The sequence below is a fragment of the Micropterus dolomieu genome, linkage group LG11 (assembly GCF_021292245.1).
Source record: "Micropterus dolomieu isolate WLL.071019.BEF.003 ecotype Adirondacks linkage group LG11, ASM2129224v1, whole genome shotgun sequence".
NCBI classification, from domain to species: Eukaryota; Metazoa; Chordata; class Actinopteri; order Centrarchiformes; family Centrarchidae; genus Micropterus; species Micropterus dolomieu.
The window spans coordinates 23,912,802-23,928,699 of record NC_060160.1 but is presented as its reverse complement, the minus strand read 5'-3'; the positions used below and the strand labels follow the sequence as shown (position 1 = coordinate 23,928,699).

General features: G+C 42.1%; 1 protein-coding gene across 2 annotated transcripts in view; it reads right to left on the bottom strand.

Moving 5' to 3' along the window:
- The window catches only part of sobpa (sine oculis binding protein homolog (Drosophila) a), a 42,766-nt gene that overhangs the window by 5,682 nt on the left and 21,186 nt on the right, over window positions 1–15,898 (bottom strand). Inside the window, exons 5-6 of one of the 2 annotated variants that reach the window (XM_046063609.1) lie at window positions 9,712–9,807; window positions 986–3,038 (exon numbers count right to left, since the gene is read on the bottom strand). In XM_046063609.1, the coding sequence (XP_045919565.1) occupies window positions 987–3,038; window positions 9,712–9,807 (2,148 nt within the window). In that variant the 3' untranslated portion in view covers window position 986. The remainder of the gene's footprint in view (window positions 1–985; window positions 3,039–9,711; window positions 9,808–15,898) is intronic. The other variant, XM_046063610.1, reaches the window with a different exon arrangement.

Genomic DNA, 15,898 nt, shown 5'->3' with positions numbered 1-15,898 from the left:
ATCAGGCGCAAGGCGGGGTACACCCTGGACAGGTCGCCAGTCCATCGCAGGGCCACACATAGACAAACAACCAGTCACACTCACACCTAAGGACAATTTAGGGTCACCAATTAACCTTGCCTGCATGTCTTTGGATGGTGGGAGGAAGCCGGAGCACCCTGAGAGAACCCATACAGACACGGGGAGAACATGCAAACTCCACACAGAAAGGCTTGGGAAACCCCCATCTAGAGCCTTGCCATTTATAAATATATACAGTATGTGATTATCTCAGACTGAGTCTTAAAATGTTATTTTAATGAGATGATTAAGTTCATTTGTGGTGTCTAGGTGCTCAGGGACAATTGGGGAAATCCTAGATCTTTTCAAAAATGGACTTCATATCATGTTCCGTCCTGGCTCACCAGCGCTTTTAGAAATTCTTCATTCCCTGTGAATGCCCCTCCAGGTGACATTCAAATGCATCACCTCCACATTGTCCGTCACAGTGGACTTAATGCAAGGGAACATGCACTCTGGTATTCTTTTCGATAACAATTCACTTGATGCTTGTTTGACCACTTCCACACGGTCCGAATGAGGGCACATTTCGTCTACCCTTGAATCAAGCATCACATTCACATAGTGAAATCCTTAATGAAGTGATGAAGGCCTTATTGTGCACTTTCAAAATGATCATGCTACACAGCACAAAATATAAAATAACCCTATTGCCAGAATTTCTAAAAGTTTATGATCTAGTATGAGTAGTAAACAACTTTTTATATATATGAATATATATAATATTTTGGAAGTAAAGGACAAAATAGCTCAAAGATTCACGCTGGGGAGTGAGAAACATTTCAAAACATGAAAACTGACTGATTATTTGATGGGTACCCTACTGTGAATTACCAAATGTCACTGAATAAATCTGAGCAAATGTTTACTTGAATACAGTGTGCACAACTGTGTTAATGTGTGGAGCACACTGGGGTGAACCCACCTCATTTGTTTTGATTGCGGATTCGCAGACACCTCCTCTTCAGTGGCGGCTCCAACTCTGGGCTCCCGTCTGCTGATAAAGGGGCACTGATGGAGCAGGACAGGATGGCCGTCTTGTCAGCGCCGGGCTTTGGCACAGGCTGGATGACCACACAGCCTCCGGTGGACAGCAGCGGCAGGGCATAGGCATGCTCACCCTCCTCCAAGTTGGAGTCAGGGTCTGGCTTACCCTCCGTTGTGTCCGCCATATCGTCTTGCACTGAGCCCCGCTTCCCCGGCTCCCAATCTCCAACTGAGCAATTGTTCTCTTTTAGTGCCTCACGCTCCAGCTCCCCATTGGCTGGCTGCTCCTCTGCCTCTCCTTCTCCTGCAACACTGTCTGCTCTTCGGTCAGGGCAAGACTCAAAGGCAGGAGTGAGAAGCGAATGCCATCCTGTACCATTGACTATGACATTGCATGGGGCAGCAGGGCTAGTTTGGCGCTGGGGCAGGGGTTGGGTCCGTGCTGTGCTTGGCAAGGGTGGTGGGGTAAAGTTGGAGATACAGGAATTTAGCTGGTTTACTGGAGGATCAGTATTGCAAGAAGGGCTACTGTTGTTGGAGGGTGGGCCTGATGATTGCAGTGTGTTTGGGTGTGTGGACCCTTCCAGCTCCGTAGCACTGAGGAGGCCCTGTGACAGGACCCCTTCCTCCATATCACGACTTCCCTCCCCCCCACCCTCCAGTCCAGCAGCTGGTGGAGATCTGGATTCAGCCTCTGCCTCTACTTTGACCTGGACCCCAGGTAGCATCCTCTGAATTACCTGCTGTTGGCATGATCTCTGGCCCACAGTTAGATCAATCACCCCATCCATCGGTCCGGGGCCGCTGATTAGACACAGGTTGCCCGAATTGTCCTCTGCCTTCACAGTCAAGTCCACCAACGCTGTCCTGCTTCTCTCTGAGCGTACAGGAGAAAGATGCTCTGCACCAGATGAGTCTACTTTCTGCTCCCCTCTGTCACCTCCAGAGGAACCTGGAGAATGGGGCCAAGAAGCTGAACCTTCAAAGGACTCTGGAGCACTGCGGACGGAGCCACTGCTCTCTGGCTGGTCCCTAGAAGTTTTGGGGCTGAAGGGAATTGGAATTGGAATAGGGATTGGGACAGGGAGGGGTACAATGACAGGGTAAGGGACCAAAAGAGTAGGTGGGGGTACCAATGGCGCCAAGGATGGCATGCCAAAGTTCATCATTGGTGGCAGAGGAATGCGTCCATTCGGCATCATGTTGATTGGGGGGAAAGGGGGAAGGCCTGGCATGGGGAGACCAGGGTGGGGAGGCATCATGCCAGGGTTAGGATTGGAAGAGGGATGGACATGTGGAGACAGTAGGGGCCTATGCATGGGACTTGATGCTGGACCAATGGTCCTAGCAGAAGGTGGTGGACCAATACCAGGGATGATTGGGTTTGACAGGGGGCTATTGGGCCCTGCTGGGTGGGCAGAGGGGCGAAGAAATGGTGGACGGATCTGCTGCATCATTTGATGTTCCATGAACAGAGGCAGGGGCATGGGTCCCCGGGGTGTCATCACCATGGGAGGGCTACCAGGAGGAACCCCAACAGGGGGGTGCAAAGAGGGAACCGGTGGTGGGGGGAGTGTGGGGCTCTCATGGGGTCTGGGTGTGGGGATTTTGGCTGAGGAGGAGGAGGACGGGGAGCAGATGGCAGCAGTGTCTGAGGGTGAGGTGGCAGAAGAAGTGGAAGGAGCAAAAGCAGAGGTGGTGGAAGGCCCCCCTGGTGAGGGAGCTTTACGGCGGAGGTCCGTTAATGGAGTTCCCCAAGATTCAGGAGTGAGCAGTTGTACCCCTCCGCTGCACTCCAGCTTACCCTCCCCCCCAGCTCCATGTCCTGGGTTACACAGAGCTCCAGGCAGCGCGGCCTGGGTCTCCTTGTAGAAAATGTCCATCTTATATTGGTTTAGGCATTTGGCACTGCAGAACTGCAGCCTCCGCTCACCAGCACCAAAGTCCAGGTACTCCTTAGTGTGGCGAATATGTTTGCACCAGTCACACACCTGCAACAAAAAACACACACAGTACAGACACTGTATCAGCACCTGTCACCCTGTATACAAAAGAAATCTAATTTGTTTTTGATTGAATAAAACACAATCTTCTCCGAAGTACCCAGGTAAGCAGAAGCTCAGCCTCCAAACCATCCGGAGATAAACACATTTTAAAAACATACTTTTTAAGGAACGGATGCTGTTTCTTAATACTTTAACAGATCTGTCAAGAGCAGACAATTAACTTTGATGTTTGTATATATGCACGTCTTTATGTATTTGATTTTGTTTAATGTAGGTGTGTGTGTTTGTGCATGTGTCTAAATTGATGTGTTTTCAGTGGCATTCTGCTGCTAAGTGCTATCAAAGTGACTTTAACTTTCTGTCCTAACAAGGGATGCCCATTTACTGTTGGCAATAAAGATACTCTCAGTCTCATTTAACCACATATCCCTAGGAGAGTGATGCCCCGAGCACAAGGCAAAAAGAACATTTCCTTCAAATAGTCTTCCACATTTGGAACACAAGTAAACAAACAAAGTGTGTGCAAACTAGTAGAAAGACATTATAGTTAAGTCAGTTTAAATGCTGGAAATAATGTTTACCCTAAATAATTGATCAATACTGCATTACACAGAAAACTCTGCTGCAAGTTGCAGTTTCAAGCATTCTGCCTAATTTAGTAATGATCTGAGAAGACATTCTGCGTAGTGTAAGGATTTACTTTAAAATTCTTCAGAGGCATCAGGTATTTCTTGCAATAGCGTAATGCAGAAGTGTCAATTAAACTCTGAAGCTCACAAAAAAGTGTAGCTAAAAACTGAGAAGAAATTTACCATGTTGTTGTTTTTCTTATCCCTGTGGATAACTGGCTGAACAGTGTATGCTATTACTGAAAATAGTTAACTGATTTAAATCAATCATTTAAAATCAGAGAGCATGAGCTCTTTTCAGATTTTTTTTAATAATCTAAGTATTGCCATTTATGCATGTTGTAATGGAAAGTAACACAAATGCATATTGTCTTAAAGAAATTACTGTACAAATATATTACATTGTGTTGAAAACAGTTTTGCAAGCATAGAGCTGCTATTTTAGACCAATGTTCAACGTTACTGTGGGAAATCTGTTCATCCTCTTAGTAGCCCTGTAGCTTCAAAAGACCAATATGTAATGAGATCTTTTTCTCAAACATGAGGGAACTTTTTGTGACCAACAGAGTATTGTTATCTATCTACTAACTGGAAAAACTACAGCTCAACCTACATGTACAGAGAGACTCTGTCAGAGAAGTGCATTACATGGTAACATGCTAGTATTATGCCCACACAACATAAAACTACATGGTCCGGACAGGGATATTTGACCTAACAATAAATACTTCCTTAATATTGCAATAGAACGCCTCTCAAACCTAACTCTGTGAATATACAAACTTTATCCCTGACAATGGTGTGAGTAGATTATCAATGCATTCGTTTCCACTGTTCTCTTCTATACCTAATTTTAGCTGATATCCAATTATATAACAGTAAATTGTCATCTGTATTTTGGTGGCTACGGAAACAGCATTTGTCTTCTTAGCACTTCCTATGTCATACTAAAGAAATTCTGTGGTAACAGGGTCTTTGTGAAACTAATCCAAATCAATTATTGTTCTTTATGTATTACTGAAGCTACTAGAATAACGAGACTGCCTTAAGATGAACTTTTTAGAGTCACATTGGGATTTGTAAAGTGAGGTCAGGGCCAATGATTTCATTTATAATAACACAATTATTTTGCAACTTCACTTTTCAAACTAAATTTCTCATCATTTGTGGGGCTTTAAGGCAGGATCACATCTGTATGCAGAGAGTGGACCAGAACTGGATCCAAACATGAGGAGGCTAAAGTGAAAAGTTGTCTTTCTTGCTCACTGCAATGGCAAAGATCCCAAAACACACAGCTGAACTGTTTCATCACTGTTATACACCTTTTCAGCACAAAACGTGCAAATCTTTCTTTGGGAAGAAAATGAATGTGACCCTGGTAGAGTAGATAGCAGTGGGCGAGCCCTGAACACGGCGTTACTCGTCAGGCCACACACAGCTCACTCTGTCAGCTCTGGGAGGAGTGGCAGGTCCTCGCTGGAGATAATTAAGGCATTAATCAGTTGTCAGACCCCTCAACGACATACATCCATCACACAAACCCTTAAGGCCCCCAGCTGAATGTTAATAAGTTGAGGGATGCAACCGGAAGGTGGATAAACTCCTTTTACACACTGCATAGAAACACTGGTTCATTTGGCAGGATCCTGTCTGGCAGCAGCTGAAAGACAGTAGACTCACATGGGCTGTTTGGGCAGATGCACTGAAGCACTGGCCAGGATTTCAAAAGCATAAATAGCATGCTCTCCTGCAGCTGCTACACGTGTAAAACATCAGGTTCTTTGCATAGATGATGTGTTTTACATCAGATTGTCCGGTACAAGGTGGTCTGAATAAAGCACAAGCATCTTTCAAAAGGACAAAAGTTTTAATAGATGTACTATAGTTCTGCAAGTCATTATGCTGTGTCACTCAGGAGGGTCAACGTGCCCAAATGCACTTCAGGAGGAATTTGTGAAAGTAACACATGAATAGAGCTCGGGACAAGCAGCTGGAGAACGTAAGGAGCTGCAGTAATAACAGATCAGAGACAGGATCAGAAACTGCTATGCTTAAACAGCACACTGGTGGTGCTCAGATGTCAGTCCCTTGAATTCTACACGTTTTAACTGCCCATTTAGTCCTGGCTAATTCAATGAGCCATGACTGAGTAAAAGTCAAAAAGGTGCTCTCACAAGTTGAGTTTGATAATGGTAGGCCCAGGATATTCTAAATAATAAATGTGCTGAAATTTTCCCCGACTCAGAAAGACAGATGGAGAGCACTTAACGACTTTCTGCACTGTGAGTGAAATTTCCCTGCGCATTACGCTAATGGAGTTGTGCTTTCTGTCTCTCTCACTCTCTCCCCACTCTGTACACAGATGTTTGCAGTTGAATGTAATTATGGTCATTTATTTCCATCGTGGCCAACGAAGCAGCATTGGTGGTGCAGTTTAACTGTTTGCATTTCAACAATTATCACGCTTCCAAACATGCACAATCACTTCAGCAGTCATCGTTTCCTTCCTGCTCTCACCCACTGATGAGGCCAGTGACATTTAAGAATCCCAAGATCAGGGAACAGCTAGTTTTAGTGTATAATTAGTTTAAATTAACAAGTTAGCTCAGGTGTTTCTTAATATGATGATCGGTGGCCATATTCAAGGGATTGGATAAAGAGCACTAAAATAGGAGTAGGTTGTGAAGCAACAGGTTGCAGAGGAGGATGAGAAAGTTTCAGGCAGTGAAGAAGAGGAAGGGGTTGCAGATGTTAAAGAGATTGAAGGATGTGAAGGATTTAGATAATGAAAAGGAAGATGAGGAGGAGGTTACAGAGGGTTAAGAGGTTGGAGGGTTTCAGACGGTGCAGAGATTGTAAGGTTTCATAAGAGGCTGTAGTGCCTGAAGTGGTTTTATATGTAGGATGATGAGCTTTCTGAGAATGAAGAGGTTTTAGAAGTGCATAAAGGGACAGTCTACCCCCCCTATAAGGTCGATATGCGATTCTTTTGACACTTCTCAGATTGCTGGTATAATCGCATAGTGCAACACACAAGGATTAAACCCATTGAAATGAACCAGGTGCTTGAAGCAAGCCAGTATCTTTTTAGTTGTCTCACGCGCCAAACAATCTACAGCAGCACCCACTCTTGACAAAGTCTGTCAATTATGTGAAGAGGGCAAACAGAAAAACTGTGCTTGTTGCATTGTGGATCCAGTCCAAACTACATTATGTACCGACTGCCATCTTAAAGCACCTGGTCCATTGGAAAAAGAAAACAGAAGAAAGCTTCAACTAAAGTTTATACAGGAAAATGTAATTTTGCGCCACTTGACAGACCATCTGCAACATGTGGACTTGTTATGACGATTAGCCAAAATATCAGTTACATTTATTGAAATATCTATTGTGATGGTTATAATTACCTGGCTTACAAAAGGGGAAACATATCTGGTTCATATCCGTTCCCAGTGTTTTAGTGTGTATTGGATATATTGTGTACCTGAATGGAGCATGAAAAATTTAAACTTCAGATAAAAGCCAAAGAAGACCAGAACTTCACTCGCTGTAAGGCTGCTCCTGTCACAGCCAGCCATCATCATCAGTCATTATAGATGTGACATCCAAAGGCCATTCTCACTTGGCCAGGTGAACCTCAATTGCACTATATTTCACAGCACACACTCAGGCACGCACATTGAGTAAAATAACTCCAGCTGTAAGAATGATGAGACAGACCTGTTGGATTGTATTTGTATGTCACTGCAGCAGACTGGACCTCTCTCAGACTAAATATATCTGTTGGCACGCAGGTGTCTGGTACACGTTTGCTTTTCCACGTTGGACTTCTTTGTTTAAGGCAAAAGTTTGACTTTTTGGGAAACATTTTTCTTGCAGAGAGTTGGATAAGAAGATTGATACCACTCTCATACTTTTCAGCTTCATTATGAAGCTACGTCCTGCAGCTGATTAGCTTACTAGCTTATAGCATGGACAGGCTGGAAAATGGGGAAACAGCTAGCTTGTTCAAACATAACAAATTCTGCTTTCCAGCACATCTACACTCACTAATACACACTTTATATGTCATTTGTTTAATCCATGCATGTTTAATGCTAAATATAAAAATGACATGCTGTGGTTTTAGAGGGAATTATGTGCTGAACTATTTCTCGGTTGGGAGCAATTACTTCTTGGAGTCTCTGCTGGTTGTCTGGCAACCACAACAAGACTAACACTTTGGTTTTTGTATGGATTACAGTTGTTCTCAGCCACTTTGGTAATTTCTCAGATCAGAATAGAAATTCTCAAAATTACTTGTTCAACCTCCACTCAATCGAGTCACTTGTGCACATCATAAAAGTAATTTCTCATTCTTTTGAACAAACTGCAAATGCTTTGACACATTTATGCAAATGGTTATGTACAACTGTCTGCTGTTTCCTACATTATCAATTGCTTATGTGATGTTGTCATATAAAGTTCAATGCATAAGTCACTACATGCAAAATGGTTGAACATGTTGTCATAATCTGTCAAGCATATTTTCTATACATGTCTTTTAGACTTTTCTGTAGATGTGTCCTGAATTGATGAAAATAGCTGTTGTAATGTGGATGAGAATCTGTTGCCTGACAGGAACGTCAGCCTAAGGGGTGTTTCCCATGTTTACATTTCTAATTTTGTAATTTTTTCCATTGTGCTATGCAGTGCTGAAAAACAGTCGTGTATTTTTCTTTTCTGCATCACAATGACATGCTCTGGCAACATATTACAGAACAAACAGTAAAAGTGAATCCAGTCCATCTCTTGCAATGTATAACTTTGTACTGTTGAATTTGATATGTGCCATATAGAAAAGGTGTGCATTGTCAATCATTGTCATCCAAACCTTAACCACAGTACATAACAGTACACTGTTATACTGACGACATGGCTAAACATTTTGACTATCTAGTTTATAAACAATGACACGGGGACTTGTTGTTTTGATGCACTGACACAATTAAATGACATAAATTTTAAATTTTCAGAGAAAGACTAATGATTTTGAGCAAGTTATTGACTTTTGCAGAGAAATGCACTTAATCTTCTGCAAATGTTATGGATGATTCGAGAAAAGTACCAAAGCAACTGAGAAAGACTGTAGACAAACGAAGTTCTGGTATCTGGATTTTTTTTAGCAGTTTCCCCCTGTTTTCAGCTTTTGTGCTAAGCTACGCTAACCAGCTACTGGCCATAGCTTCATATTTATATGCAAAACAATGGTCTAACTCATCTAACTCTCAGCAAAAAAAGGAAATAAACGCAATTACCAAAATGTCAAACTATGGCTTTAAAAGAAAATGTTGGTCATATTTTCCTTTTTTCTTTTTTTTTCTTTTTGTAGTTTTGGCTACACTTCTTTTGGTTGTGAAAACGTATTCACCACTGTCAGACAATCAGACAGGTTGGATACTGTTTTTTTCCCATATAAGTCAGCTAACCCAGAGGTGTGTTTGAAACCCTGAAACCTATGGTTGACTGCTTATGTTTCCTGCCTGATCTGACTTGTTCCACCAAAGTGTTTTCTTTCATTAAATTATAAACGATCTATGAAAAACATATACACTGTTTGTATAACAATGATCAACAATTCATTTTAGTTAAGCCATAAATGTGTTATTATTGCAATATTAGCATACCCACTTTTATTCTGGATGAGTTTACATATGTCTGATAATTCCTACAAGTCCCCAACACAAATCACTGAATGTATAATGAACATGAGCAAAGCAAATGATTACGCACAAAAAAAGTTGAAAAGCTGAAACTTAAATGTATACAAACTGTAAAACATGAGTGCTGTCTCTTGTGTTCTGGGCTGACCTGAGTGTGATGGTGGAGGCCTACTTTTACCGTAATGCCCAAATTTATAAACTAGCCCATTGAGATGTCAGGAAGAAATGAAAATTATACACTTTTAACAAAGAGCAACATCAAAACATATTTGTGCAGTAGCCATCAAGCTTAAACTCTATCTGGTGTTAAATGGTTATGGTCCTTACAAGCACATCGCTGTTTGTCTTGAAGACAAGCCTGGGCGTGTCCTGAGTAAAGCTGTGCTGGGGTAATTTCCCACCGAGGCCATCGTCGTCTCTCGCCTGGGGGGGGAGAAATAATGGCTTCTTTTTACGAATGGACAAAATAAACAGGTGAACAGAAGCAACAAGCAAACTCAGAAATGGAAAACAACACTGAGAAAGATGAACAGAAATGGTGACTGTAAAATGGGTGAACATTCATTGGTTTGTGGCCAAACCAATCAACAGGATTCTCTGAAACAAAACTGTGTGTGTGAGTGTGTATGCATGCATGGTTGAGGAGTCTGCAAGACATTGAGTACAGACATTAAAAGTGCTGCGTGCTAAATCAGCAGTTCATTCAAACACCCATTTAGTTTAAATAAAAAAGGAAAATAAAACACATTTTTAGTAATATCATTCTACTCTAACGTGAAATTTGTGGAAGGATCTGAAATCCATATAAGATATTAGCTGTTATTGAATAAGACAGTCTGTGAGTCTTCAGTCATGCTTGTTTACCTGTCTAATTTCCTCAGTAAACTCAATGGGAGTTAGATTCCACATTTAAAGGCCCTGCACGCTCACTAATGTGATTTCATTTATTCCTGTTGATAAGACTTCTGCTCAGGTTGAAGCTAGGTGGAGTTTTGCTGATAAATTATTGATTTTACCTAACTCTACTTTAACTTGTCATCAGAGGAAAAGCACAGGTGCTTCTAATGACATTAACAATGGCTCCATTATGCTGCATTCAGCAGAATGGGAAGAACAGAAAAAACACTCTTTATTCTGACTTAAGAAATGTTCACGCATCATTCCAAGATAGTCAGCCCTCCTGCTAACCTTAGAGCAATACAAGATAATGCTGAACAGCCTAAATTTGATTCTTTTGTTGTGTTGTGTATTGGAGCCGTTCGTTATTGAGCGAAACCAGATGCAAACCAACAGTGAAAAGCTCCTATAAATGCCATTGAACCGATTGTGTTAGTGTTAATATGGCAACATTTTGCCAAAAGTTTGTTAACGCCTCCGTAGTTGTTTTTACCACGTGGAAGATGTTGTCTGTGTCAGAAATGTTAAAGCTAATGTTAGCAATCACTTCCTTCAAAGGAACATCTGTTGACAACGTGGGACTTTTTGTCATACTTTTGAACAATATAGTCATTTAGTCACTTGCTGATAATTGCTTTGAAAAATGTAACGCAAGCTTATCAATATTTCAATAAACCAAAACAGGGTGAATAAAACCTCAACACAAAGAACATAATTATCACCTGGCTTGGCTGAATACTTCTAGATTGGACAATTAATTTTTTTTAGAACTAGTGTTTTTAAGAAACACGTTTCACATAGCAGACCACTGTTCCACATCTAACAACACTCCATATCAAGAAGACATTGTTCATGGCCACCTGAAAGATTGCTAGAACATTTTGTAAATGAATGGCAGATTTACACAGACTATTCAATTTTTAAGTTTACGTTTTAGGTTTACGCTGTCTTGTTTACAGTAATGTGACTGACTCCGTTCAATATAGAATACTTATAGTTGGATGGCTCTGAGATGAATGAACTATTGCTATAAAAGCATGAAAAACTGTGCTTGACTGCAAACATTACCTAACACTATTAGGATGTTGCATGTTATTAGCCAAAGTTTGACAGAATTTTATAGTAACATAATGCATTCTTGCAAAAACAACAAGTACATTTGGAAAATAAGATAATTTGTTCAATTTACTCTGTTAGTATCTGTTGTGGGTTTAATTTCCCAACACAAAATCCCTTCAAACATTTATACCAGATGAAAAAGGAGCCACCTTCCTCTGCGCTCTGTGACTCATTCATAATGTGCAGTGTGAAAACTGAGGAAATCAGTGTTGTTATGCCAGGTGTGGGCAATTTTGATACAAAGAAGTTATTGGAGAAGCTTTGCCTGGCACAATGCCAAATTGCTCCATTGTGTTTCATTAAATTAAAAGCACTTTTATATTATATAGACCTCAGTGTGAAAAAAGTGGTTCATACAGCGACTGGGAACTGAGCCACTGTTATCAGAGATGGAGATTCAGACCTCAATTATGTACATGTTCATTATGCCATTTGCAGCCCGCAAGCTGACATTTGATACTGAGCCTATGCCATTGACGGGTGAGCCACTGGCCTACGCAGCTCTCTTCCACATCATGTTCCTTTTAAATAACTTGCTGCAACCTTTGATTTGTCATGCGTAATTTGGCCTCCAGCTCTTTTCATCTCTCGATGATACCAAAGGGCAATTCTGCTATATATTTTACATTTTGTGTCCAGACTGATTGAGTTTGCCTCTGCTTCCATCTGCTTCCCTCACCTCCAGGTAGGGTTTCCCATTCCAAGCATGACATAAATCAAATATTGCTGCCGGATGTCTCGTGAAGAGTACTGTTTTGGACCAGTGTAAGAATCTGACAGAAAACACTGTTCAGCACTGACATTTTACAATGTAACAGGGGCGATTTGTAACCTTGTCACAAAAGATTGGAGAAAACAAAACCCGAGATTATGGGGCCATGGTTATGTAGAAGCTGTCAGTGCACTAAATGAACAGTAGGTGTAGGCTGACCCATTTCAGCTTTTTGCTTTCCCTCTCACACACAGACACATACATATGCACCATGTCTCCTCAGAGTGAGCACGGACACGTCGCACAGAAAGACAGGTAAACGCTCATAAACATACGTATGAATCTGGGCAGGCATTTGAGGACGTACACACACACACGATGCACCATTGTGCTATTATTCTGTCTCCAGTTTGTGCTCTGACCCTCTGGCCCTGCGCCAGTTCATTTGCATATTGTACTAATGAGGTGTTGGCACTGTGAACGAGGCGTGAGGCACACACAGGGAGCCACACACAGATAAAGAAGATGGGATTAAGATAGCTAGACAGACAGACAGATAGATAGATAGATAGATAAATAGATAGATAGATAGATAGATAGATAGATAGATAGATAGATAGATAGATAGATACACAGACAGTGTAGCACACTGGGGAAATACAGTTTCAGGGCCAGTTGTGTTGTTGTGTTTAAAGGTGTTTCTTTCCCTTATTGCTGCTCCATCGTGCCAGCAAACTGCAGCTGCCATCTAGCTGAAGTTCCTTATCAGAACGACAGAGCAGGACATCGGACGCCTAGCTCCCCTCTGGCGACTCCACCGTCCTAAGGGGACATCACACCAGCTGCCACCGTGCTAGCTTCCATCTGGGCACGGATACATGTCCAGGTGTGTGTGCCCGTCACCTGCCAAAAAAGCCGCATTTCCCAAAGAAAGACGCTCATAGGCAAGCTTTCCAAATCCAAAGACAAACACAGCCGAGCGCAGCGGAGCTCATCTCAAATCCTGAAATGAAGGTGCAGTCCTGGCACCACGCAAGAAAACACACTCTTCCAGAAAAAAAAAGACAAGTTCGTCTCTACTTTTCATGTTATGAAAAGCCATCCCAACACCATTACATTACATTACATTTATTCATTTAGCGGATGCTTTTATCCAAAGCGATTTACAATTGCGATTTACAATTGCTATGTATGTCAAGTGTCTTGCACCAACACCAGTTCAGTTCTGTTTGCTGTGCACCCTGGAAATTTTGCACAGGAATATTTTTTATATGCTTTATATTACTTAAGCCATGATCACAAAAAATAGGGGTTTCGAGGGTTGTCTGGTAAAGGTAGCAGTACTTTATGATCCTATAATAAGTATAATTTAAATAAGTAAATAAACAAGTTAAGCACTTTCAGGTAAAAATAAAAAAAAGCTTGCTGGTTTGGACCATTTGGAGCTTTCTTTACAGCAACATATACATAAATCTATGTAGAAATATTTGAGCATATTGCTATCATCTCTAGAACGATGCAAGCCAATTTCCTTGTTTGAAATGCCTTTTAAAAGGTGAAGCAAATGCTATTCTCAAAATAAGTCTCTGGAATAACATCTTCATGGCACACTGATTGTGAATTTTGAATTAGCGCGTTGTTCTTGGAACATATGAAGGTTGAAAAAAGTATTTCCTTGTTTAAGGTCACCCTCACAACACAACTGGAATGTGCAAAATGAGGTGTGTCTGCAAATAAAGAAATTAAGTACATTCTTTACTTTGCACTTTTTGCGTGAGTCTTGTTTATCACACCTACAAGTGCAAGTTCATGTGCGTGGCTCTACTTTTACAATCCTAGTTAGCCGGAGTTACTTTTGTCTTTATTTGAGCTGAATGGCTGGCAGCTATGAGATAATCACCTTCCTCTCTGTGCCCTGAAGCCGTGTCAGGCAGGCCTCAAGGCTTCCTAACCACCAGTGTGTCTAAGCTGCAATATGCAGACAAATTACACACTTCATCACGCACACAAAATTTCCACAAGCAGCTACAGTCATACATATACAAGACACAGTTACACACACACACACACACACACACACACACACACACATACACACTCAGACACGCTCTTCTCTCTTATTCATTTCGCGTGCGTGCACCTCCTTGGCAGGCGATGGCGATGCAAAGTAAATTTTGGAGTGTTCAGGAGCAAGAAGGCAACTACGGGGCTGTGTGTGGAGGAGACTTGTGTATCTGTGTTTGCGTGTGTGTGTTTGAGGGGATGTGACATTTCTGGGCTGACATGAAGCGGCACTCTGCCCCCTCACGCCTGGAGGGAGCTCCCGGGGAAAGACACTGATGGAGGTCTGGGGTCTCCGGGGGAGAATTTCATGGTGTGAACAAAAAGCCCTGCGCTGCGGCAGAAACGACCGGTAAAACGCAAGCTGGAGTCTCCTCGCTACCTGCTTAATGCTTTTGTGAATGTCGTAGAAGCAGAAGACATGGTTCATGTATTCATGCACTTGTGTTTGCTTGCATGATGTACAAAGATATATAAAGATAATTATACTTTTATTATATTTATAGAATAGTGACAATGTGATCCTCACATATTTTAGTTTTTAATTTTGCATGAAGAATTATGATAAATCACCCCACACATGACACATAATAAACCACTCTTAACTGTGTTTTATCAGGATTTTGAATTAGTCCTCCTTCTAGCTGCTTTTCAACCACAGCATACCAGTCTACAATCAACCAGTAAGTTGTTTTTTTTCCTGAGGAATTCAAGCCCAAAACCTCCTGAACTCAAACCAAACTGCAGAGAAAAGCAGATTGTTGGAGCTATTGCAACAGCAACAAGCAACATTTCATCACAACTGATGTCTCAGCAAGAGACCCCTGCATGCAGCATTTAAAATCCAAAATGATATGTTGACGATATGTGTTTGAGCTGAATGTAAGGCTGACTGACTCAATGAGAAAGCATCCTCTAACCTACACCTTTCTGCCGCCATGCTCCACACTCGCAGAGGGTAATTCATCACTGCTAATTGCCTAACTTAATCTTGGCACTGTGTCCAATGAGCAAGCATGTTTATCGGTGTATGTGTGGGGGTGTAAGATAGAGCGAGATGTGTAAAAGTGTGACAGTTGAGCAGCTTCCACCTACAGCTGAAAGCAAAACTCCACCCTAAGTTTAAAATTCATTCACTTTATTCCCCAAAACTATCCAAGATTGTAGCTGCCGTACATGTCTCAGAGATCTTTCCCTTCATTTTGTATCTTTCTACTCTAACTGGCCTTTTCAGTGCACACAATGCGTACAACACACAAACAGCGAGTTGCAGCCTATTACAAAACAGGAGAAAGAGGCAAAGCTATGCCTCTAAATCAATACTGGACAGTCAAAAAGAGAATGAAAGTGAGCAGGCAGAGTGGGGTGACAGACAGAATAACAGAGCAGTGAGAGCAGCAAGGAAGCAGCACCTTCCATAGAAACTAATCCAGAAGCTTAAGGCATACAGTAAACAGGCACATAAGTGATTAGCTCCAGTTAAACTATCAATCATCTTTTGCCACACACAAACACACACTACAGTCCATGATATAGGGTTATGCAGAGATGTGAGAAAGTAGCAACCATAGTCACCCTAGGAGGGGATTGGGTTTCATGCATGAGGCAGCTGAAGATATTTCATGCAACTTAATGCCAGAGCCGTTGCCCGCCCCCCCCCCCCCCCCCCCCCCCCCCCCCCCCCCCCCCCCCCCCCCCCCCCCCCCCCCCCCCCCCCCCCCCCCC